The following is a 26,534-nucleotide window of genomic DNA, read 5'->3' as shown; positions in this document are numbered from 1 at the left end:
TTCACTTCCCAGGAGAGCCCTGTCTGGTCTGTGTTACCCAAGTTTGTGGGAGTGCTGCCGGGTCCTTCACTCGGCCACCTCAATGGACAGCATGGCCTTGATGGCAGGGAATCTGTCGCAGGAAAAGTCGGCGACCAGTTGCTTGATGCCACTCCGGGTGGGGAGAATCTCAAATCGGATCCGGGACTTCTCCTTGGGGCGCAGGGCTGGCACACTGATGGGGAAGGACACAGGTTAGTGTTGACGTGAGATCCAGAGGGCTCGGGCTGCACGGGCCATATAGGACTCCAAGTTCTGTTCTCATGGTGTCCAGCAAAGCCACTGCTTCTTCACCTCCCTCTGGCTGCCTCTCTGATGACCTGGGTCCCTTCAGGTCTGTGACATCCACTTGGGGAGAAGGCAGGGAGTCTTAGCATTTCCCAAATACGCTAAGCCATGAAGATCAGATTTTAGCACTGGCAATCAGGACTTCAAGTTTGATGAACTCCAAACCAAATGCAAATGCAGATCCTTGGGTACCAGGCCCCACAAAGAAGGAAGACTGGAGGCCAGAAGGTGCTCTGCCTGTCCTTTCTAAAGGCACACGGCAGGCCTTCCTGTCCTACTCCTGGCCATCCCCACAAAGCTGCTTAGGCCTGGGAACTTACTCGATTTTGAGGTTGCCACGTAGCAGGCCGCTGCCCTCCACCATCAGCACACAGTTCTTCACTGGCTCATCCAGAGGGTTGGAGAAAAGCATCTGCACGTTCAGAGGCTTCCGCACCTGAGCCTGCTCCAGCACCTGCAGGGAGGGTCCATGAGTCAGCATGCTAGTGTGTGGCCCCCCGCTTGCTACCCTGTGAGAGCTGGGTGTGATGATGGGGTGAGAGAGAAATATCGCCTAGGATGTAGGAGGGAAGGCCGTTTCACTCAACCCCAAGTGTCAGGTGATCTCCTAACCCCCATGTAGGGCACCAAGACATTACCATTATCCCTACACTGTGTATGGGAAACAGATCCAGAAGGAGACCTGTGCCGCCCTCCGTGACTGGAAGCATAATGAGACAAATTCACAACCCAGCTCAGCTCATCCTGAATGGGCAGCTCCTGCTTCTGAAGACAACCCACTGGCAGTTACTGTTCTGTTCTTGAACCTCTGTTTTTTTTTTTTTTTTCTTAAGGAAAAATTTTTATCTATTTATTTATTTATTTATTTATTTATTTTTTTATTTTTTTATTTATTTAGTGTGTGTGTGTGTGTGTGTGTGTGTGTGTGTGTGTGTGTGTGTGTGTGTTTCTGGCTTTTCAGGAGGCTAGAAAAGGACCTCAGATCCCCAGAGCTAGAGTTAAAGGCCATTGTGAGCACCTGACATCATACTGGGAACCAAACACGGTAAGAACAGTATCTTTTAACTGCCGTCTCTCCAGCCCCTTTATTGGTTGTTTCTCTTTTTTTCTTTTTTCTTTTTTCTTTTTTTTAACCCTTAAAGCCATTCCTGGGCGATGCCACAGGTACTGAGGATAGACCGAAGACTCCTGAGGTGGCTCAGATACAGGCTCACAGCCATGGTCCCTTCTGTGCTTGATCCCAAGAATTGGGACAAACAGGGCCATTTTTCTGTGGTGACACCCAGGCTGCCAATTTCCTTCTCAGCTTTGGGAGCCCAGACAATTCCTACATGTCACATTGTGGTGTTGGCAGGGCTCCAACACTGACCAGGCTGGAGTCACAGGGGATGACGGCATGATTTGGGGTCATATAAGCAACACAAACTACTTATTCACCTCAAAAGGTGGAGGCTGTCATTTATCCGATAAGCATCCGCCTTGAATCTGGGCAGACATAGCCAGCCAAGAGGGATAATTACTTATCTCTCCCCTTCTAGCTAGGAACAAATGATATCATGGAAAAAGGAAGAGAGTGTTCTGGAAATGGGTGTTGAAATTGTGTGACGGCAGATTTCTCTTTTTTCTTCTTTCGAGAGCCGATGGAGATTGCTGGGTTTGTGAATTTTGTTTTGTTTATTTTGTTTTTTTTTCCCCCTTGTCATTAGTGCTCATGGCTGCCACTGTATAGTGTCAAAGGCCAAGTTCAAACTCATTTGATAGCTTGGGAAACTCATGCACTGGGAAAAAAGGGCTTTCCTGGTCCCAAAGCCTAGGCTATTTTTTGACAGACACTGTAACATATAATAACACATTGTGAGTAGGTGAAACATATTAAACACCACGATTACTGTAATTTCTCTCTTGGAACTCAAAGCATATAAAATAATTTGAAAAGAAAAGCATAGTTTTATGCTACTGGTGTATGATAATGCTACATAATAGTACTTATTGATGTTAAATTTATACATCTGTATATTTATTTATCTTTATTGTTGTTTATAAATGCACTCATTTATATTTTCAAGTATCTGTTTCTTTACCTTCATGGTTATGTATTAACCCAGCTCTATAAATGCATCCAGCAGACTGGATATAGAACACTAGCCATGAATTTGAAGGTTCTCACCCCTTTGAAAAAATATTCAGATTTTCTTTCTGATCCCATGCTCTAAGGTTCCATGTTAACCAATGTTAATTACCAATCAGTGTTAGATGAGACGATAGAATTTACCCAGAATATTATCTTTTTTATAGACTAGATTTCTTTTATGAGTTTAAAACTCTGATACTGCTCTGAGTGAACCACACATTGACTTATTTAGTGGACAAAATGTCCATGGTTCCTAGAAGCTCACAATAGGGAAGGATGTGTCTGAGAGAAGGAAACTTGGGTGTATCTTATAAAAAGACCCAAGGAAACTCGATATGGCCTACTTCTTGACTGCATGAAGTGGTAAAGATGTTATAGTTATCTTTAAAGATAAATTAGACATCATATGGAAATCTAAAAAATGTCGAGCAAAACTGAATATGATATATGAATAAAAGATGACTATACGGATGTTTGAGGATTAGGGAGTGAAATAGGGAAAACTAACTTAATTTAAATGCTTATCGTTTTGGGGCAAAATGTTTTTATAGCTGAGCTGGTCACTGCCCAGCATTGTTGCCCAGCTTAGGGAGTTGGAGACAACACTCAGCTGTCCATCATATGGGCAGATGAACGGGGAGAGCTTCTTGGAAATGCCTTGTGAAGCAAGAGAGGCTGCACCACGCAGGGGCCATGCAGGGACTGACCACAGCTTCCCTCTGGAAGGGAGGAACGGCAGGCCCAGTTCTGCTGCAGCTGTGACCCCTGGAGGGTGCTGCTTCTGTTTTGTGAAGTTTATGTAGTGAGATGACCCCAGAACTGCAGTAACACCTGCTCTCCTGGCATTGATTATCAGACAAGGGAACCAGTTGTTACACAAAGGTATGCTTTTAGCTGGGACAAATGTCTAGAATGTTCTGAGGGTGTGTCATTGGTGACCAGGACTGACTGTGAAGACCTGTCAAGAGAGGCCACCCTGAGGAAGTGACACCCTGCAAGGGAAGTGTCTTCTCCTCCCTCTGACAGAGTTGGAGCAGCAGACTCAGCGAAAGGACTTGCTCTCCTTCCATGCTGGTAAATAGTGGAGCCCAGGTAGAAGGCCAAGGTTGGAACCACTGCCCCCCAATGACTGTCCAGCCCCTGAGGTGGGACCACCGCTGTCCTGAAGCACAGCTGGACCAAACAGGACAGCAAAAGGTTAGCTGCACAGGGAAATGGGGGCCTGCATCAGAGTGGACACCCCGGGTCCCCTGTCTTGACACCAGGGACCCTAGGAGCTATGGGCAACTTAGAAGAGATGGGACCAGGGCTGACACAATTACCTGGATCCTATACAATGAGCACTTAGGAAGCCGGCAGTGGGATTGTACAGGAAGAATACAGTACAGTATACAGAATACAAATACAGATACAGCAGGTGAAGGGTGGCCTGAGCCACACGAGGCTCTTGTGTATACCCCCAGGGAAGCCCAGCCTTTTCTGCTTGCTTCCTGGTGTCTAGTGGTGTCCTAGGACAGGGCTGTCTGGGGGAGGCACCCCTCCCCATCCTCTTACCTCCAGGGTCAGGGTGGGGTTGTCTAGGATGACATCCCTCTCCACCACCACCTCAGCCTCATCTGTCACCTTGCATACGGCTGTGATCCGGATCATGTTGTCTGCCTTCAAGTATCTGTCGTACTGAGAATATGCAATCTTCACAGGATGCTGTATTTCTGAAAGGAGGAGCGGGGAGTGGGTGGACTGAGGGTGAGGATGAGCTCTGAGCTTGTCCTTAGAACTGAGTTGGTGGTGGGCTGAGCTGGCAGGAGGGTCTGTATGTAGCCTATTTGCTTTCAAAGTCTTTACGGCTCAGGCCTTGTGGGGTTTGTGTATGTGTTTTTGTTGGTTTGGGTTTGGATTTTTAGCAGTGTGTGTGTGTGTGTGTGTGTGTGTGTGTGTGTGTGTGTGTGTTCAAGAATAGGGACCAAGGAGGTGCCACGATGCAAGCCAACAAGCAGACTCCGAAAAGGGGGGACTTTGAAGGCTGAGGGACAGCTGCCCCTCCCAGGCCTGGGAAATGCCAGAGGATGTTTCCTTTGAAGGGACAGGGAAGAACAGGGATGCTGAGCTATTGCCCAATGGCAGCAGCAATAAGGATGACAACAGTGACTAGGAAGGGAGGCCAAGGCACTGGCACATACATGTCTCAGTTCTCCCAGTTATCTAATAAGCTGCGACTCTAGTGGGACAGTGTCCCCAACTTCCTTCCTGTCTGGGCGCCCCCTCTCCAAAGCTGTCCACACACTCGGAAGGCACAGCTTTAAAGACTATGCCATGTTTCCTAAATCATCTCACTCCTCTAGTGCTTCCCAACAAAAACAACCTTCCATGGCTTCTTGCTGCCTTAGGGATGAAGTTCAGACCCTCAACTTGTCCCTGCCCCAACTGTGCCAAAGGCACCTCTTCCTTAAAAAACACTTCACACTTTCGTATCACTCTACATATAAATCAGGGATGTTTCCAGCACACTTGGACTTGTAGATTTTCCCCTTCATGGAACTTCCTCCTCTGGCTTCTCTCTGGGCTCAAAGACCCTCTCTGTGGTGCTGGGGACAGGACCCAAGGCCTTGTGCATGCTAAGCTCACACCCTACCAGTGACGCACACGTTCACCGCACTCTCCCAACACTGCAGGTCGTGGGAATTTCTCCTTCTTCAGATGGTCTGGGCACTGATCTCCTTCCCGAAGTTGCTCTTGGTGGCCTGGGGGTAAGGCAGCTAGCTAACCAGGAGAGAGCTCCTTCTGCTTGTACTCCTGAGGGAGCTGGCTAGAGCTGGAGAAGGTATCCCTGGATCAGTTGACCCAGCCTTCTCCGTGGTCCAACTCTGAGGCTCAGGAAGGGAAAGAGACTTATCCAGAAAGAACCTGCGCATCAGGATTCCAGGACACCTCACCTGCCTCCTCCCTGCTTCTGTTCCACTCTGCTGTCTTTTCCAGAGGATTAAAATATTTTTTTCCTGCATATAGAATATTTCTGGCCTACAGAAACAGGTCTTCCTGGGCTAGAGATTGTATCTTTGGTAGAGATTTTGCTAGCATTCAGGAGACCCTGAATCCCATCCCTAGGTCTCCCTGCACCAAAACAAAAAGTCTCCTTTTTTAAGCATCAGAAGTAAATAATAGCAACAGTTTCTTCTGATATTGAAATTTCTGCTGGGAGACAAACTGTGAAGGGATGTTGCCTTTCAGTGGAGGTAGTAACATAGCTCAATTTCTCTTGGAGTTCTTTCAAGAGAGGCTGCATAATTAATCAGTTTCTATTAATTCCTGATGTGAAGCAAATAGCAACCCCACCCTTGTCAATCTGCTTTGTCAGCCTAAACTTTCCATAACAGCTCAAGGATTTTGCCAGTGTGGGCACACCTGTGTTCTAATCCCACAGAATCAACCTCCCTCTGCTCCACCTTGTTCCCATCCCATCTGTGCTGCCCTGGAGCAGAAACGAACCTCCCAAATGCTCAGATCTCCAAGAAAACCTGTCACTTTCATTGGGAGTCAAGAAACTACGCTCAGACCTTGGAAGCTACAGGCAACACGGGGCAAGGATTTAAGAGCCTGTGGTCTATCGCAGGCCACCCAAGGCCAGATCGACAAGCCAACTGGAGGTGGCATTGGGTTTAACATCAGGAAATCAAGGACCAAGATCTCATCATTGGCCCATAATCACTATGGCACAAGCAAGTCACAAGTCTCTGAAGCCTTATGGCAGCCTCTGTAACACAGGTCTTGAAATCCACCCTGTTTAGAAGGTCAGATAAGGTTACACTCACTGTGGAAACTGTGCAGGGTAGCACAAACCTGCACGGGACATTGTTCTGTGGCTATGAACTACCAAAGCCTCCCTTCTTGCTTTGCTAGGGTGTAATAAATATGCAGTTAACACCGCAATGACTGGCTTTGCTCACAGGATTAGCAACTTCCAGAACATTAGAACTAAGGCTTACCCATGGAGGCCATTTACTATTCTTCCCATAGTCACCTGACTCACCCTAAGCCCAGCAGGAAACTTTCAGTGATCAGCCCCTTAGATTTACTGAGTCCCACCAACGAGAGGATGAATTACCTTCCTCGGGATCCAAGGATATTGTGGCAGAGTCCTTCCATACTTCGTGGACAAGGGTGCCATTGTAGACGATGGTCCAGGCCGTCATGTTCACTGTCACTGTCTTCCTGTCTCTAGTCAGGTTTTTGAGTATCAAGGCCAGACTGACTTCTTTGCCCACTGCCAGCACACCGGTGACCTTGAACTTCCCGGAAATGCTGGGTGCCCCTTCCTCCCCTGCCAGATCTCTCACAGATGTTGGGTCCATAGATGCGTTAGGCTTAAGTTTGCTCAGAGCCTTTTGATGCACTCGTCTTTCCTCATTGGAACCTGTGTGTTGGCGAAAGAAAAACAACTAAACAAGACAAGCTACCTCAGGGATGTGGCTGCGATTCAGACAGTGGACAGTATGACCCTCCTGGGAAGTGACCTAGAGCTAACACCGACACCCTTCTATATGCCCAAGCTGCCCCCAGCAAGTGTCTTGTCTCCACTAACCCTTCTTAGTATGAGGCTTCTAGACCAGCCAGTCTCTGGTCCTTTTCCAATCAAGTCTACACTGTCAGGAAGCTGCAGGGAAAGCCGGGTCAGTTTCTGCAAACAAGTACTATGGGGTTTCATCATTTCTTTCTTTCTTTCTTTTTTTTTTTTTTGGTTTTTCGAGACAGGGTTTCTCTGTGTAGCTTTGTGCCTTTCCTGGGACTCACTTGGTAGTCCAGGCTGGCCTCGAACTCACAGAGATCCGCCTGGCTCTGCCTCCCGAGTGCTGGGATTAAAGGCATTCGCCACCACCACCCAGCTCATCATTTCTTTGTTTTAAGTTCGATTTCTTTTATTTTCTACCTCCCGCATCCGCATCCTCCCTCACCCATCCCTCCTTCCTTCCCTTCCTCCCTCCTTCCCTCTTTCCCTCCCTCCCTTCCTTCTCCCTTCCTTCCATCTCTTTCTCACTTTTCTCTTCTTTGAATGAAAGGTCTTTTGTGAGACATAAAGAACAAACCGATCGTTTAAGTACAAATGGCAAAACCAAGCTGAGGAGACTTCGAATGACTCCATAAGCAAAACCAAAGTTACGAGAAAGAACTTCAGAATACTGCCCATGTTCCCTGCCTTGTGTTTAGAGGCACTTTGGGAGTCAGGAGGTGACACTTTTGTCTGTGCAGGTCAACAAGAACTTCCTGTGGCTGATAGGTTCCCAGTCATGACTAGTCAGAATTGCTGAGAAATTTGGAGTCGCAAAACTGCAAGGGCTAATGTAAGAGGGTGCATTTCCTGACTCGGCCCCAGGCTACAGCCCTGCTGACTCTGCCAGCAGAGGCCGTGCATGGAGGGCACTGGCGGCACCCTAAAGGCTTGTGGCACACCGAGAACAGAGCAAACAACTTCAAGCCCGGGCTAACTAAACAGTTCACCTCTGGCTCCCTGCCTTGACCTGAAGGCGTAGGTACCATAGGGCAGAAGATCCTGGCTTCCTAAGAAGATTGAAGAATGACCGTGTTGGCGTTTGTGGGCCATGCTGGTGGCCTCTAGGCTTTCCCCAACCAACTTGTGAAAATTTCAAGGTAAACCAGAGAGTTTAAGATGAGTGCTCTCCGAGTTAGTGAGTCCTTTCCATGAATTATGCAAAGTTCCTGGCAGGGACTTCAGAGGCGCTGCATCTAAGAGAAGCTACTAACCAGGGGCTACTCTGGAGTTTGGATGAGGAAAGGGAGGGAGGGACTCATCTCTAGGGATCTGGAGCCTAGTCTGAGGATCCTCCCCTGTACCCTACTGCAAGAAGGTAGCTAGATTACCAGGCTTGGGAGCTCCTGGAGGGCCAGGTTCCTCTGGACGCCCTTCCATTCTCTAGCTGAGCCGTCAGTCCACGCCCAGGGCTGAAGGCTGTGCGGAGCTGAACCTCTGCGCCTGGGACCTTGAAGGAGGCTTTTGCACAAGGATGTTCCCGAGCCTATATAGGTCACCTGCTGAGCTTACTCAAGACTATGCTTCCTGCTGCTGTTTTCCCACCACAGTATTGCTATTGTGTAAATGCTTAGCAACCCATTTTATGAGCTTTTCCTGCCTGGGGCCCTCTGAGACCAACTGGCATCATTAGGCAAGAAGATCTGGGTAACATCAGACAATTGCTCCATCCTGCTGCCACGTGTGAGCTGAGGTACAGCCAGGAGGAGGTTGCTAGAACTCCAGAGATGCAGGATCAAAGTCCGAGAGTAATATGGAATCTCACAGGCTCGTAAAGCCAGGTGAACGGCACCTGAACAAAACAGTCCGTGGAAAGACATTATTCCAGACATCCAAATAATTGGAGATCACCATCCTAGTCATGAAGTCTTTACTGTGTGAGAAGCACTGTACTTTGCACTTCTGTGCATTCTTGTATTGAAATCCACCCCAAGAGAGGCACGGCTAGTCTCGTTTTACAGGCAAAGGGGCAAGAGAATCGGAGATCCTACAAAGCTTGTTCTAAGTGGTAGGTAGGACTGAGAGTCATCCTTCCATCCTGACTTATTTGTTTCCTGTTCTCAACACTTGTTTTACACCGTGACATTGGAAATACCAGTCTGGCACCTTCCTCTCCAGTGATGCCATCTGCTGTGTTTTATGTACAGGGCACCTGGAGTAGGCATCCAGACAGTAGGCACCCAGAAAGTTGTCAGAATCAAAATAGTCACCTGTTGTGTTGACTGTAACAAAAATAAATAGATAAACGAAGCTGGGAGGTTACAAATGGAGAATCCTTTTGCATACATGCCTGATGGTTGCTCTGGCCAAAGACTGCCCGAGCCATGGATTTCTACAGAGGCCACAAATGTAACTCAACACAAAAGAACCACAAGGACATCAGCCCAGCAATTTTCGGCTCAACCTTGCACCACTACCACCTTGGTTATTAATCACCGTGGCCAAAAATTTCTGTCTCACATCATCTGATGTGATCTTCTTCACTTCTGCCTCTGAAAGCATTCTCTTTACCTCAAGCCCTTTGCACAGACTAACAGTTTTCTATGGCGTGTGTGTTCTTCCAATGCTCTACCATTCTCAAATAAATGTGTTTCATTGTAGAGAATCTCCCTGGGATGGTTTTGTTTTTTTTATATTGACAGTCTTAGCAGGTTTGTTGACTGAGGACAACCTCCAAAATGTCCATCCACCGGCATCAGGTGTGAGTGCCCCTGGCTTAGGAGGATGTCTCCTGGAGTCAGTTTTCTCCTGTGAACTCTGGCCAACACCTACAGCCACTCACTAGTTGTCAGAGATCTGGTCTGGTTCTAGGAGCACTGTAGGTACATTTCCAAGGGCACTTTTTTTTTTTTTGCTCCTCCTCCCAGAAATTGACTACGAAAATCAACCAAGTCAACTATTTCCAAGTACTCTGCAAAGAGTGAAATATCAACCCGCTGGAGAGCAGAGCACCTGTGGCCTGCTAGAGCAACTGCTAAATTACTCTGGGCTGTTTCTAAAGTTGAACTGCATCTTTAAATGGAGGGCTTTTGTTGCCATTGAGAACTCCTATACTCCTGCTTCCCAAAGCAACTTCTGAGTAACAAATCTAGGGGAGATAAAACAGCTTCAGAGCACATGGAGTAGTACAGATGATGAAGATTTCAGGTACCATGGCATTAGCCTCCTCATATAATTGTACTTAGGGGATGGGAACTGTAAATGTATATGGCACAAGCCTACATTCCTGAGTTTCTTTGTTGAAATGGCATTTTCTGTCTATGTTCTGGGAGATGAGAAGAAAGGACTGACAGAGAAATGTGTACCAAAGCCCCGAGAACCATGCCTCTCTCAGTGATGTTCAATCATAGTGACATCAGTTCAGCTGTGCAGTTGAGAAAGAAACACATCTGGAGGGGGGCTGGGCTTACAGCTGTCCATGCTCCGTAGCTAACTGTCCTTGATGTTGCTGTGCCCATTGAAAAAAGCAGTTGAGCACTTGATGGTAGAGAGACCCCCTACCACTTGTGCAGAACTGACTGAGATGAGATGTAGGGGTGTTGGGTAAAGGCTTTTTTTTTCCTTGCCACTCTCCAAGCTGTCCACCCGTCACTGAGTTCTATATGGCATTCCTCCGTCAGCACCAATCTTACCTTCTGGATACTTATACTTGTCTGTGACATCCAAGCGAGAGTTGCTGCCCACGGCCTTGGTGCTGATGTATTTGCCGATGGAGTGAGTGTCCAAAGAATTCTGCTTCTGGCTGCCGTTCCTGCTATTATAGATCCAAGTGATGCGGTCTGCATTCACCTCCGCGAAGATGAAGATCATGTCAAAATTCAGGTTTACATCACCTTCTCGGATGCCATTCACCGAAGCAGGACCACACTGGAACACACCTGGTGGCCAAGATGTAGAGTTTGGATGCAGCAGACCATGGCTGAGCTCGTCCTCTCCAGCCTGCCTAGGAACTGACTCTGAGGGCCTGCTGCCGACATGTCAGTCCTCTGCCTCCACTCCAGCCAAGCTTCAGCCCTGACTGTGACCCTTCGGTATGACACAGAGTAGCTACCCATCACCATCATTCTGTACCAAGTCCCTAGTCCCAACTCCACTTAAGATGGGCTGAACTGTATGTCCGATACGTGTGTCACCTGAGCTGACCCCCTGATGTCAGCCCAGTCTGGCTGTGAAGTGCTGCTTTTCTAAATCACTGGAGCCCAAAGGCTCACTGGCCTTCTGTTTCTAGAAGTCTTTCCTGAACATCTAGTGTGTGGGATCCCTTGCTCCTCTGAGTCCTAATCCCAACCTTCACTTTTCTCCTGCAGGGGTCAGCACAGGTAGATTATTTGGCTAGACAAAGATAGACATATAGAGAAACACACATACACACACAATATATCTATATCTATATCTATATCTATATCTATATCTATATCTATATCTATATCTATATATCTCCATCCACATGTTTACAAAACTAACAAAAAGATGCACACATAACTTTTTATACACAGGGTACAGAGTGACCCAGATTTTTTTTAAACCATAAATCACAGAAAGTAAATTTGATATCTTGGCACAGTGGAGACATTCAGGGGTCAACAGTTAGTCTTCTCAGTCCTGATATTTTACTTTATTCTCCTTTCTACTCTGTTTTGTTTTCACTTCTTGGTATGGTCACAATTCATTAACTCGATTTTATAACCACTTACAAGCTGCACTGAAAAGTCTGAAAAACAGTGGCTAGAAAATATGTGAAAGGTTCCCCTCCAGCCCCAAATGTCCAACATTCCACGTGTCTGTTAGAAAGGTCAGGTGCTATCAGGTAGGGTAAGGACATTAGGGGGACAGTAAGACTGAATTTTTACTCTGAGTCTTTTGATAACTGTCTGAGCTCCTCTGATACTTTCAATTATATATGTATATTGTTTATATATACAATACATATTAGCTTATACTTTTTCTTTACTCTGAAAGAAACAACTCAAAATGAAGGTAACAGGGGCTGGAGAGGTGGCTCAGTGGTTAAGAGCACTGGCTGTTCTTCCAGAGGTCCTGAGTTCAATTCCCAGCAACCACATGGTGGCTCACAACCATCCATAATGAGATCTGGTGCCCTCTTCTGACCTGCAAGCATATATTCAGGCAGAACACTGTATACATAATAAATAAATAGATCTTAAAAAAAAATGAAGGTAACAGATAACACAGGCTTCTCTAGAGGTTAGAGGCAGAAGAAGAAAAACTCCAAAGAGCCTGAGATCCATCTTTGATGGGAGAGAAGGAGGTAAGAGACAAAAATGAGGAGGGGCAAGGCAGCCAGTCTAAAGGGGAGCCTAGCCAGCCAGAGGCATACAGGGGTGGAGGCAGCCACCGCCATTGCCTTGGGCCTGTCACAGGAAGAATAACAGGACTGAATCCATGGGACTTCTACCCTGGGAGGGCCATGCTGCTGGTGGCAGTGGGAGGAAGTAATTATTGACAAGGGAGGGTGCCTTTTCCCTGTCGCCTGACACATGCCAGGGCTCCTCAGTGGTACCAACAGCTGGAGGGTCTGCAGAGCAGGTATCCATTTAAACAGCAGCGTGAGCAACACAAAAAAAGGAGAACTCTATTTAAAAACAAACAAACAAACAACAACACCACTTCATCTCACTGTGCATTGTGGAGCTAGAGAGGGCTTTGGGTTACTTCTTCCTGTAAATGGCAGAGCCAAGCTCCAGCAGTCCGGCAGGATTACCTTGGCTTCTCTCCTGGGGGGTGGCATCCAGCACCTGCCATCCACCATATGAGGGGCCTAGGTCAGTCCGCACAAACCAGCCTTCATTCCAGACATGGAAATTCCTGCAGACAGAAGGGCGCGTAACAAGTGAGCGGCAACACTACATCTCCAGCCGAACAACACAGCTCCCAGAGCCTCCCTGGAGGTGCGCACTCGGTGCTAGAGATTCCTTTGGTGTTGGTGGGCATCATCTCCCTGAAATCCTCCAAGGACTGTGAACTGAGGCACAGAGACACAGAGCTTGGGTTGACCAAGGAGAGTGAGGGGTCTGCTCTGAAAAGTAAGACTTGAGGGAAAGGAACCCACTTTCATGGATAAACTGCTCACATGACTGGGTGAGCCATGAGTGCATGAGGCAGACCAAGAAGCCCAGCAAAAATGATAGAATGGAACAGCTCCCGTTGTACTGAGGCCGTTTGCAATCCAAGTCCCCCAAGGGTTTTGCTAGTACAGAGCAAGAGAGTACAGCCATATATCACACCTAGGGTAAAGTCAGAGTAACGCAACATACAAAGGACCAGCAATTACATGAATTTAGCCCCAACAGAGAAGACAGCCACATGTTGGAGATGTCAGGCAAGGACTTCAAGTGACTACAACCAGAATCAATGACACAAAGGGAAATAAGTTCACAGAGAACAGAAACAGGGGGACTTCTGGCAGATAAATAGAAATAGTTTAGAATAAACAAATGGAACATTTTAACTGCAATCTCCCTGATATCTGAAATTGAATAATTCAATGGACGAATGTATTAGGAGAATAGCTGTAATAGAGTAAGAATAAACATATTTGAAGAGAGATCTGCAGACCTCTTGGATTATCTAGTCTGGAAATGGGAGAGCAAAAAAAAAATGACAAAAAAACCCCAATAAAGTAGAAACATAGGTGCAACATATATGCCAGCCAGAGACTTACCATATTAGTTTAAAAATATTTACACATTAATAAAAACAAAAAGAAAAGAAAAACATGCCAATAAAGAGCGATGAACACAGTTTTCATAAGCCGTATAAATGATGACTGGACATATGACAGTAGTTTTAACCTCGATGCTATTAAAAGAAGATTAAAATGACAAAGAGAAACCGTAACAGCCTTGCAGATTCTGCCTGCTAGCCGAGCAGAGATTCAAGGCTGGCGGCCTTGTTCACTTCCAGTTAAGAAAGCAAGCGTTACTGCTTACTACTGGTGGGGACTTAAATCGGTCTGACCTTTGCAGAGGGCAATTTGGCAATGAGTATAAAAATCTCTAGAAATCTGCATACTCACTAAGCCAGTATTTCCACCCTGAGGGATTTCTCCAGGGGAAACACTTTTATGAAAATGCACAGTTGTCCAGGCTAAGGTGCTGCACTCCAGCATTGTTTGTGAGAGCAAGAGTGTTGGAGAAAAAAGTCATCAATAAAGGAATAACCAGATAAATGGTTGCACAGCTATAAATAGAATATCACACAGCTGTGAAATAAATGATGAGCAATGTGAAGGTCGTACTTAGCAAGGAGAGGTTATCTGAAGTAGAGCATCAAGTAGGAAAATCAAATGAAAGCTCTGTGTGTGTGTGTGTGTGTGTGTGTGTGTGTGTGTGTGTGGTACACAGCTGTAATCCTGAGATACCCAAGCAGGAGCCTATGAACTCCAGGCCTGACTGGGCTACACAGTTACACACACACACACACACACACACACACACACACACACACACACACACAAACCCAGCAAACAAATACTGCCTCCAAAACCCAACCCAAACAACCAACAACAACAAAACAAACAAATCAACTGGCAATTAGATGTTCTAAAATAAAATGAAAGCAGAAAATTAGTTACAAAATCAAGTTAGATAACAGTGTGTACATCTACACATGTACATATGTATGCATGGATCTTTTTCAATGAAAACTACTTGGGGCTGGCGAGATGTCTCAGTGGGTAAAGGTGTTTGCTAGGCAGCCCTGTAGACCCGAGCTGGATCTTTTGGAGAGTCTAAAGGTGGAAGGAGACAGTAATTCATTGACCTACACATGTGCTCAGTGTCACACACCCCACCCCCTATGAACATACACAGAGTAGTAATAAAATTACTAAAAAAAAAAAAAAATTGTAGAGGAATTAAGGACTTAGCTCAGAGGTAGAGCACTTGCTTAACAAGCCTGAAGTCTCGGTTTGGTCCCCATCATTGGAAAAAACTGGACCTAGTTAGTCTCTAATATTTCAATTGTGTTAGCCAAATTAATAGTTTATGGTATATACAATACATAGAAAACAAATTTTACGTTATTTTTGTAGTGTTTCATTTTTTTAATCATGAAAATTGTTCATTACTTGCATGATTAGAAAAGAAATGAATATTTAAAAGATTATGTATACTATAAAAATGGCAATAGCCAAGATAGGGTGAACATAGAACGTTAAGTATTCTAACTGCCTTCAGTATATTTACTCTCTTTTTTATGTGTGGTGGTAGGGATCGAACCCAGGACCTTGTGTATGTTAGGCAAGCACTCTACCATTGATATACAGCACTACCCTGTATTAACTCCTTTAATTCATTCTCTAAAAACTGGAAATAATTACCATCCCTTTTTGACAATTCGTAAACTGTGGCACCAAGAAAAGTGATCCAACATCTTACATGGAGTAAATTTGAATTCAAGTATAAGGTAGAGAAAATGGGAAATAAATGCCATAGTATTAGTAGGAAAAGGGATAATAGTTTAAACACATGGTGGATTATATTACATTTAAAATAATTTTGATTTTGAAGGATATTCAGTGGCAAGGAGAGTATGTTTATACGATACTATTTGCTCAAAACTCCATGATTAACTGGGGACGTAGCTCATGGCAGAGTGCTTGCCTAGCATGGGCATGATCCTGAGCTCAGGGCCGGAGAGACGGCTTGGTGGGTGAAGGCGATTGCCACCATGCCTGATGACCTGAGTGCCATCCCTGGAAGCCACATGAGGAAAGATCTGATGCCCACAGGTGGTCCCTTGACTTTCACATGTTCACTGTGGCACACATATGCCCCCACATGTAAACACACATCCGTACATACACAGACACATGCTCTCACCAAGACGTCTTTCTAGATCTGGAGAGTGTGCTGCACAGAGGCCGGTGCTACCTCGGAGTCTTGCACATCACCCAGTGACTCCGTTTTTACTCCCTAATCACTGCTCTTTGCATGAGGTTATAACGACTCTAGTCCAGTCCCTGCTTTGACCTCTTGGCACCCAGTGTCCCAGGGCAAGTGCTGAGTCAAGCTTGCTGATTTGAACTGCTTTGGGGACAAGGCCACTCTAGCAGCCTTGGTGACCTCTTTGCAGATCACGTGGTTAAGGGTTTTTAGGGGCAGGAATCCAAAGGCAGAGGTCTGTGTAGGAAGACAGGGGATGGGCCACTGCAGAAGAAAGGAACCAACAGCTCTTCTTTGGACACTCTACTCCCTAGGCAGGGCAGGCCAGGGCAGTCCCCACCTGCCTCCTACCTTGGAGCTCTGCAAAATCTGCAGGTAGGGTCCTGTCTGTGGCTACAGAAATTAAGAGGGAGAATGAATAGAGAAGAGAAGCTAGGTTCATCAAGAAACCTGGGGCAACTTTTCCTAATAATTTGACTGAGCAGTTTCCAGAGCCCTCCCCTTCACAGTGGTCCAGCAGGAAACTGGGTTAAAAACAACAGCAATCCACCAACATTAAGTTCCCGGTAAGTATCCTGCCCTGAAGAAAGCAAAGGCTCCTTGTAGACAAGAAAGCTTATCTCTCTTAGGCCAACAGCATCAGTGGGATGGCCTGGGGAAAGGGTGTACTCCATTGGAGGCTGAGTGTGATTAAAAGGAAACCCTGGAAGAAATTGCAGAGGATTCCTAACCCAGCCCTTCAATTTATAGGTGTGGAATTAAGTAAAAAAAAAAAATAAATAAAAAAATAAAAAAAAAAAACACGAGACAATAAAAACAACACAAAGTAATTCAGCAACTTGTGGTCAGTGAGAGTGTCTGTCTCTAGCTGCTCATCTTTAGATAAGTTACAGGCCACAAGGGGCTCACTCCAGGACCCCCTTGGGTACCACACTGAGGTGCTCAAATCCCTTCTATAAAAAGACATAATATTCGACCTAATCTATATATAGCATCATATTCTTTATATCATTTCTAGGTGACTTATAATGCCTAATACAATGTAAGTGTGATATACAGGTATATGATATTGTTTAGAAAATAAAGAAAAGGCTTATTGTGTTCAGACAGACAAAATCACGGTAGGCCTAATTACACTTCCAGTTCATTCAGTTGAGTCTGTGAATATGGGACTCATAAATACAGAGGGCTGGCTTTAATTCTTGGTGGGAATCTCTTCTCTCCTCTGTAAGATGACTAGGACCCTCCCTCAGATTCTAGTCCTAATGTTCTTTGTGTTAATAGAAACCTATTATATTTCAACTCTAGCTTAGCCACAAATTTACAGTATGACTTTGGGCAAGTCATTTTTCTTTATGGCACCCCTGAGACATGTTTGGTCTTATTAGGAAGTGTCACTTACTGTTTAATGTAAGCCAAGGAACCCAGCTTTTCCACTCAAGTGGGTCAGACAGCACCCAACCTAACCAGACCCATGCCCCACAGCATGGCGTCCCGCCAACCTCCTTTGGAAAAGAGCCAGATAGGAGTGTTGGGTTTCGCAGACTTTAGTGAGGGATAATAGCAACAGAATTTTCTGGTGCTCTGTAGTTTTCAAATCTGCCTGAGTTCAAATCCTAGCTCTACCTTCTAGTTATGTCTTTTGGGAAAGCTATTGAAGCCCCCTCAACTGTAAGCTGGATCTGAAAATAATAAAATAATAACAGCTACCTCATGATTTGTGAAGTGTCAATGTCAGAATACTCTTGGCATGCAGCCATGCATCAGCTGCCATTACTGTTGCTAAGCAACTCGAATTGATCCTCACCTTCTGTAACTCTAGGTTTGTATGGACAGAAGTTTAAATCTAAAGCTTCCAACATTCATGATGCAAAGATTTAGACCCAAGACTTTCTGCCTAAACTTAAGCAGTGCTTATTATAACAGGGAAGTAATTCTGCTCTCCCTGGGTGACCTTGATGTGCGGGTCTGTGGAGGGCACAGCTAGATCTCATACCAAACTCATGGCCTGAGAATAAGAATATGGTTGAGACTTAGAAGAGCTGGCAAGAGGTTTGAGTGATAATCGAGTCTAGACTAACTCTTAGGCTTCACTGGTGGAGAAACGGGAACAGAAGGACAAGGGGGCTTGCACAAGCCCACAGCAGGTGGGTAGCAGAGCTGGAAACAAAGCTGGGGACTCCCTGTTCTAATACCATCCAGGCCTGGTTCTCCACACACAGCTGTCAGGGAGTGGGGTGGGGAGTGGATATCATTCCCATTGCCTTCTGGGAAGGGATCCATAAAAGTAGTTAGGAGAGCGCGAGTGACAGGACCCACAGGAACAGTCTGATTCTAGATCTGGAATTTTCCCTTGCAGCCAACGGAATGACGGTGGAGCCACCCAGCTCTGTCTCCATCAGGCCCTACTTGTCTTAAAGGTGATTATATTTGGAATAAATTACTAAGCTGGCAAGAAAATAAATGCAATGTAAAAGCCCCACCTTTTTGTTTTATTGAAGGCTCTCTGGAGGATTCCTTCCCTGGCTTCTCACATGGCTTAATCTGAATCACTGGCCTGGCCATCACATACCGTGCTGGGTTGCTAAGTAGCCACACCTCATGCCCCACCCAGTCCCTTGTCCCCAACACTGCAGTTAATGCTTCCAGTAGAAGAACCAAGTCTTAGGCTTTCTGGTCTCTCTGCAGTTCCTGGTGTGCAGGGCCATTATGGATGGCCTAAAACAAGAGACCTTCCCCTAAAGATGAGTCAGACTGCCCTCCTTTGCCAGCTGTCCCCCTCCTGTAGCAGAGTGTGTCCCCCAGTATCAAAACTGACCATGAGAAGCCCGGGGTAATTTGATTAGTTCGGCTGACGACACAGGGTTCTTTATTTGTATTAACAACTTTCCCCAGTTTTTCCTATTTTTTGTTTCATTTTATTCTATCAGACTAAAGACAGCTCAGAAAAGCTGGACCTTCTTATTCTGGAAATAATAAATAATACATTATATAAACAATCTCAAAGTTGAACAAAAATGATATCTGCTATAAAGTTTATCTAGTCACATGGATACTTGTGAACAATTATGCATATTTGTCCTTTGAAATTGATTTAAGCAATTCTTGACTATGTGTGTGGTACCTTATATAGAGAGACTCACAGATATCCATGCATATATACACCATTTTCAATTGATAACAACTGATAATAACCTATCATGTGGTATAACCTTGAATGGTTGTAATAATATGCATGTATTGTACACACACTGCTATAAGTAGTTATACATTTTTAAGTTTTACATAACCTACTTCTAGCCAGCATCTATTATAAATTACATATATCTGTGTACATATGGCTACATGTGACAATGGCATATTTATGATTAGAAATATATGATGCCTAAACATATATGTTTTCTTATTTTCACCTGCAACCCAGAAATACGTTTTCATTCTGTCAGCTAAGATGCGTAATAAATGTATATAAGATATGAGAAAATGTATTGCCTTTTTGCCATCTTTAAGAAAATAAGCTAGGCGTGGTGGCACATACCTATAAATTTAATACTCAAGAGCTGAGGTAGGAAGATCTTGAGTTGAGGTTATCCTTGGTTACAGAGTGGTTCTCTGTCTCAAATTAAAAAAAGGAAATACAACAAACAAATAGCACTAACAGCAACCCCTCAAGAAGGAAAAAAAATCTTAAGTCATATGGGTTGCTTGGATTGAGATAAATTGGTATTTTTTTTTGACAATCAGTAGCTTCAAGTTTTAACTTCTCAAGTGGAACCAGGCCTAATGGATGCTATAAACCCAAGATGAACTCCTGGAATTCCTGGCTCTGTTCTCCCCTGGCATCAGACCCTTACTAGGGCTGCGTTGCAGGTCCTTCAAGGTACATGATCAGCATGGGAGGCGTTTCTGCTCTCAACGATGCTCTGGCTCACATGTCACTTTCCTTCCAGTTCCAGTGTGGAGCTGAGCTCCAGGCGAAGGTGGGAGAGGTGCTCAGACTCTGTGTTCTATGCCCATTGAAATGGTTGATTACTTACCATACGCTGTCACTGCCTTTCTCCAGGGGATTTCCCATGGCGTCGTAGTACACATCCACACTGAGGTTGCGATCTGTGTCGTGAGCTGAGTTGAAGTTGGTGATCACCCGAGAGGGAACCCCCAAGCACCGAAGCACTACAAACCAAGGTCAGTGTGAGGATGCTGGTTGTGGTGAAGATGGCATGTTAACATACCCCATTACTACCCACTGACCCATAAAAGGCACATCACACCCATATTACCTGTGTTGAGGGTCCCAGCAAAGACCCAGCACTGGCCATATTGGACTGGCCTGAAGCCAGATTTTTTCCAGTTCTTGAGGATCTCTACACTGCCATTCCAGGTCCTTGGGTCCAGGCCACCAGCATAATTGCCACTCCAATTCCCAGAAAGAACACCGCTGTCATCATTACTATTGATCTGTGCAGAAACACCCCCCACATCCAAGTGAATCAATACCATGTCTTTCCTACAGGAGTGACTTACAGGATTCAGAACACGGGGTGGGAGGTGAGGAAGCCATGGAGCCTTGAGTGCACTTTTCTGTCATGAAAACTGTAGCAAATCTCTAAGGGGGAGTGGGCTTTATGAGTTTAGAAGTACTTTGTTTAATGGATCATGTCTGATTGCTCTTGAATGACATCAGCTCTGTACTGCAGGATGACATAGAAGGAGGAGACTCCACAGTTTGTCGGCAGCAAGACTGGGCCCAGAAGTCCTGTTTGCAGAAGACAATGGCTGTCTGCTTGTGGGTGTGGGTGGTGTCTGTTGTTTGAACTCTGTGTGTGTGTGTGTGTGTGTGTGTGTGTGTGTGTGTGTGTGTGTACATGTACCCGTCTTCTAAAAATTACTCTTGACCTTTAACATATAAATTCTTAGAAAAAAAAAACGAAGATGAAATATTGTCATTCCTTTCTTCTTCACTCATTGATTAATTTGTTCATTTATCCATTCAACTTAAGCATGGTTCTAGTCTAAGGAGTACAGCATTGACAGAACACTGGATGAGGACTCAGGAGGCCTGTGCTCTCTTTTCCCATTTCTTTCAGAGACATACATGAAGTACTTAGAGATGAAATGATTCAAAGGAGGCAATGCTGGGGTTCATCAAGTCATCTGTGGAGAAGGGGTCAGAGATGAAGTGAGACTGGCCTTCAGTGGACAATTGTTGAAATTGATGACAGGTACGTAGGGCCTTGTATATTCCTCTCTACTTTTGTACAGGCCTGGATTTCTTCAAAATAAAAATTAGAAAAGAGAGCTGGGGATGAAGCTCAGTAGTAGGTGCTTGCCTAGCCTGTGGTAGCTCAGTAGTAGGTGCTTGCCTAGCCTGTGGTAGCTCAGTAGTAGGGTACTTGGCCAGCATGTGTGCAGCCCTGGGTTCAGTCCTCAGCACTGCACAGACTCACATGCACGTTTCCACACCGCCGGGTGAGAGAGGAGAAACAGTTCAGAAGCACTACCTGTCGCCTGTCTCCTTGGGGATCTTGGGAGTCAGTTTGTCTCCCTGACCATTAGGCCTTCACGTTCCAGTACAGGGAAAGGGAGAAGGAGATGCCCCAGAGGTACCTCTCCAGCCTTCCAGTTTTCAGAGTCCATTCAACTTTGCCATTTATCTCAACTACACAGTGAGAGGCTGAACTGAGACCTCACAGATTCCTCGACCCATCAGATCTGCCCCTTCTCTTCAGAGCCTATGAGTGTACCAAGGCTCAGGACAGTGAACAGCGGACGACACAGAAGACCCAGGACAAGCCACCAGCCTTCCCTAGCCCCCAGCCCAGAGGTGAGCTCTGTCTCACTTCTAGTGCTACCATGAAGCTAGGGTGTCCTTGAACGTGGAAGACCAGCAGCTCACCAGCTCCTGGGTCACAGGTGCTTCGGGGTAAGGTCACTGCTGGCTCCGAGCCGAGGACTTCAAAGCTCTGCATAAGCCATAATTAGCTCCCGGCCTGACCCAGCCCAACAGGAGGGTCTGGAGAGAGCATCAGGGAGGCACGTCTGGGGAAATGGGCTCTGAGATAGAGTGGGTTGGCCCTAGGCTGAGAGTGAGTCAGCAGCTGCCGAGCCAGCTGGCTTCAAGGCCAGACTCACGTACTCTTCTTTGCTGGCAGGAAACTTGGCTTCTTAAGTGGCCCTCCAGTTTTACTTGCCTCCACTGACTACCCCTTTATCCAAGATCCCTGCTTTGCAAGGTTCAGCCCAGTCCCCCTCCACTCCATTCTCTGTCTTGTGTGTTCCCACCCCATCTACTACAGGCCTTGCCATATGGCAGAAAAAGCTTGGAAACTAGCTCGGGTCTGTTCTGTCTTTGCTTCTTAGTCACCACATAATGTCAGGCAAGCTCTTTAATGTACAGGAGTTCCATGTTCTCTATTGGCAAAATGGGCAAGGTCATAGGTACCAAACGCACTTGGCAAGGCTCACACGAGACAAGGAGTGCATGGGTCTGATATGCAGTCACATGGCAACATGGTAAGCAGTACTTACTATCAATTCCTATTACTTACCATGGCACTCAGCACCCGGCAAACATATTTAGGGTCATTTCTGCGGGCCACATCAGTGACAGGGTCACGACGGAAATTCAGACTCCTATCCAAAATGGAGAGGCTGATGTTCAGAATGTCTTCTTCAAACTGTTTATAATGGGAAGATGAAAGAAATGACCCATTTTGTTGTTGTCGTTGTTGTTATGGTTGTCAATTATGGGAACAAGAAGCACAATGGTGAAGACCACAGGACTGACTCAGCCCTTTCACTCTGTGGCCTTCAGAGCTAACAGTTATTGAGGGACAGCTACTATGCCCAGTCTTTACCCAGCAACCTCACCAGATCTCTCACTCTACATGAGCCTGGACCCACTCCACTAATGTGATGGGAGACAATATGGCACAGTCCACTCCCAGCATGCCCCTCTAATGTGAATGGGAGATAACACAGCACAGTCCACTCCCAGCATGCCCCACTAAGGTGAATGGGAGATAGCACAGCACAGTCCACTCCCAGCATGTCCCTCTAATGGGGGATAGCACAGCACAGTCCACTCCATGCCATGGACTCAGGAACAAGTCATCCTTTCTAGCCTTGGTTTCTCCATCTGTTTAATAATGGATCAAGTCAAACTCATCTCTAGTTTCCTTTGTGGCTCTGACTGTGATCTTGAGATCATTTAGATTCCTGGCAAACTAGGTATAAAGATAAAATGTGTGGCTGAAGACATTCTAAAGCTATTTTTATAAAATAAGACACACAAATTGTTTCACATGCTAGCTCTTGTTGCCTTAAGTCTTCAAATTGGTTTCTCCTTCTTCCTGGAATGTCCTTCTTGAAGATAGCTAGCAGCCTTCCTTACCTCGTCAGGTTCAAAAGCTCCTTCCTAAGAAAGGCTTTCACAAACTATCCCACCAAAGAGAGCCCTGCTCTCACCCTTGGGTGTATAATATGCTCTTACCCTCATTATTTTCTCCCTTTTAATGAAGTCAATACATAGAGTCAACTTTGACACCCGCTGAAGTTAGCTACACAATGGAACCTGAACCAGGCAAGAGTGTACCTCCCCACCAACTCCTGGGCTTCTAGGTACCCTAGCCTCTTTATGGTCCTTTTACCTGTCCAAAGTTCCAGCCAACCATGCCAATCCGATTTGTGCTGCCCACGTAGATGATGCCAGAGTCCTCCTCAACATACTCTTGTCTTTCGGCATTGTTACTCATGAAAACATCATCCGCTGTTTGACACACATATACACACACACACATAAGGAAGAAAACAAAAACAAAAAGCAGATACTGCAATGGACCAATGAAGTAAGTTTTCCTCCCACTCCTCAAGACTGGCGCTGGGGTGAGAGCAAGGATCCCTTTGGGCCCATCCTCAAATCTATACTGGAGAATGCAATCTTGAGCTATGGTGCTTGTAGCTCTCACTGTGGGGACTCAGGCCGGAAGGGGAGGTTAGCTAACCTAAAGTCTAAAACTTGGACTCAAGAATGAGATATTCACTCCTTCAGATAGAAGGGTACTGCCTCATTACAGAATTTTACTGTAGCCATTGTCTATTATAATTTATCACACTGTACAGTACATAAAAGCTCACACAAATCCCCACAGGAGCCAGCCCCAGAAAAATAACAGCATGATGTACACTTAATGGGGACAAATTTGAGGCTGAGAGAGTGTAACTGCCTAGAGTCACACAGCTGGATGAGTGCAGACCTTCTGACCAGTAGCTTTTCTGCTCCTCCCACAGCCCACAACCTTTCTCCAATCAGAGCTAAGCCCATAAGGAGCACATCTCAACCATCCTTCTTTTCCACACCCACCGCTTCCATCAGGGCTGTGGGGAGTGTGCTGTTTAGAGACCTACCTTGCAGCCATGGGTTGAACAGCAGTATGAATGTTCCGAGTTTCTGAGAGGAGACCCTGCCGTTGGAGGAGATCTCAACATTCATTGTGTACCATCCGATGGGTGCATTGGTGGGGCTGGCGATCACAATGACCAGACTATTGCCTTCGTTGGCCTTGAGCGTTGCATTCCAGCCACTTCTACTTCCTCCAGAGACTGAAAAAACAGCCTTTGTCCTGGCTGACTCTGAGGGCTGGGGACCTGTCAAATAGAAAGTGAAGAAGACAAAATTGTGTTGGGTAGGTCCTGTGGAGAAATCAGGCTCTGATGACACTGTGAATTCCTTTAGGTCAGTGGTTCTCAACCTATGGGTTGTGAGTCACCTCTAAGACCATCAGAAAACACAGATATTGACATCATGATTCAGAACAGTAGCAAAATTACAGTTATGAAGCAATGAAAATAATTTTATGGTTGGGGGTCACCACAACATGAGGAACTGTATTAAAGGTTCGCAGCATTAGGAAGGTGAGAACCACAGATCTAGGACTTTATCCAGTAAAGCACCCCATCACAGGGATTGAGGAAACATGTAGGCCTCATCCTTCTTGATTTGAAGATGATAAGTCTCATGCTTAGAACTACATAGCCACCAAAGTCAACCAATCAATGACATAACTCAAAGCCCAATGACCTCTCAAGGACAACTCAGCTGTATGCATGTGTGGAGGGGGCAGAGCATCATTACCTGTGGAAACGATGAAGTTCAGATCATCTCCAGACTGAAGACTTCGGTTGCAGAATATTACCATCTCCCAAGGTTGTCCTCTCCGAACAATGAAATCCTGGCTGGAGAACTTGTCTGTGTGATGTGCTCTTCGATTCATGGGCATCTGCCAGTTGACATTTTGGACCGCTAAAGCTGCGAGACAGAAATCAGAAGCTGAAGTCTTGAGGGGTAGGGGAGAAGTGTGCAGCATACCAAAAGGGCATCCATGGGTGGAGGAGGCAGGGTAGAGCTGAACTTCTAGGAGTCACATTAAAACACAAAAGCTTTGGTTCTGCATAGCAGGATGATCACCACTTGTTTCCACTCAACCTTTCTGTATTCAAATACTCCAAAAATGCACATGACCCAAGATTGCATAAATGCTCTGCCTTTCAGATGGCCAGGCTGCTCCACACACTGTTCCCTCTGCTCGGAATCTCTCCATCCACATGGTAACTTGTCATCAGGCCTTGAGGAGTAGGCCTAACGCTCAGGGAACTGTCACTTAACCAGCTAGAACTGTGTCAGGAGAGACTGAGAAGACAGCATGGTGGGTGAGGTCCTTGCTGTGAAAGCATGAGGACCTGGGTCCAGATCCTTAGCATCCACAGAAACAGTTGGGAATGTTGGTGTGCAGCTCTAACCCCAGCTAGGGATGAAGTCAGGCAGATCTCCAGGGCTTGCTGACCAGGCAATCTAGACAAAACAGCAGCTCGAGGTGTAGGGAAAGACCTTCCTTGGGAAATACGGTAGGGAGCCTTGAGGAAGGCATCTCAACATCAGCATTTGATGTCCACAGACAACACATTCCTGAGCACAATCCCAAACACAGTGCACTCCCTGGCATGTACAGGAAAGATAGAAAATAGAGGCGATTTCTCCAACACCCGAATGCATTTTGCCGTTCTCATATCCAGCCAGCATTGGCTTCTATATGCTTTACCCCTACATTTGCTAAATCCTTGGTGTTGGCCTTGAATGCTAGAAAGACCAATCAGGACTTTAAGCAGCATTGAGAGGCCTGGGGACTGGGGAGTACTAGCGGGAGTGACTTGCAAGTGCTCCTGGAAAAAGTGCTCCTTAGGACAAATATCTCAAAGGCCACCCTCCTCCACTTCTCAGATAATTGTGGAAGCAATGGAATGAAACTACGTAAGGCTTAGGAGAGATAGCCTGACAAAGGAAGCATTTAGCTCAAACAAACCTGTGGAGAAATCTTATTCTTTTGAGTTATAACTGGGATGTTATATCACTCCTTCCCCTGAAAACCAAACTGGTCTCTGTTTTCATGATGAAATGCAATTTTGATGAGCATATGATGAAACATCCCAGTGTCAGAAATCATCCCAATTTATATGTGTTGACAGACTGTCCATCAGGATACATCTTAATCTTTATATTCTGATGTCTAGCACATCACTTGAATGATTAGGCACACAAGTGAAAGAAGTAGTATGTAAACAACAAAGAAAA

General features: G+C 45.7%; 1 protein-coding gene across 1 annotated transcript; it reads right to left on the bottom strand.

Moving 5' to 3' along the window:
• Positions 1–66: 66 nt before the first annotated feature.
• Positions 67–25,272, bottom strand: Tgm3 (transglutaminase 3). The gene is made up of 12 exons (XM_059258939.1): positions 25,041–25,272; positions 24,314–24,553; positions 23,557–23,675; positions 22,456–22,584; positions 20,188–20,365; positions 19,945–20,080; positions 12,724–12,827; positions 10,634–10,879; positions 6,561–6,869; positions 4,013–4,170; positions 648–781; positions 67–214 (listed from the first exon to the last, which is right to left on the bottom strand). Exons 1-12 carry the CDS (start codon positions 25,270–25,272, stop codon positions 67–69), a joined length of 2,133 nt encoding a protein of 710 aa, XP_059114922.1.
• Between the last annotated feature and the right edge of the window lie 1,262 nt (positions 25,273–26,534).

This window comes from Peromyscus eremicus, chromosome 4, assembly GCF_949786415.1.
Source record: "Peromyscus eremicus chromosome 4, PerEre_H2_v1, whole genome shotgun sequence".
Taxonomy (NCBI): domain Eukaryota; kingdom Metazoa; phylum Chordata; class Mammalia; order Rodentia; family Cricetidae; genus Peromyscus; species Peromyscus eremicus.
This window is presented reverse-complemented; position numbering and strand designations above follow the sequence as displayed.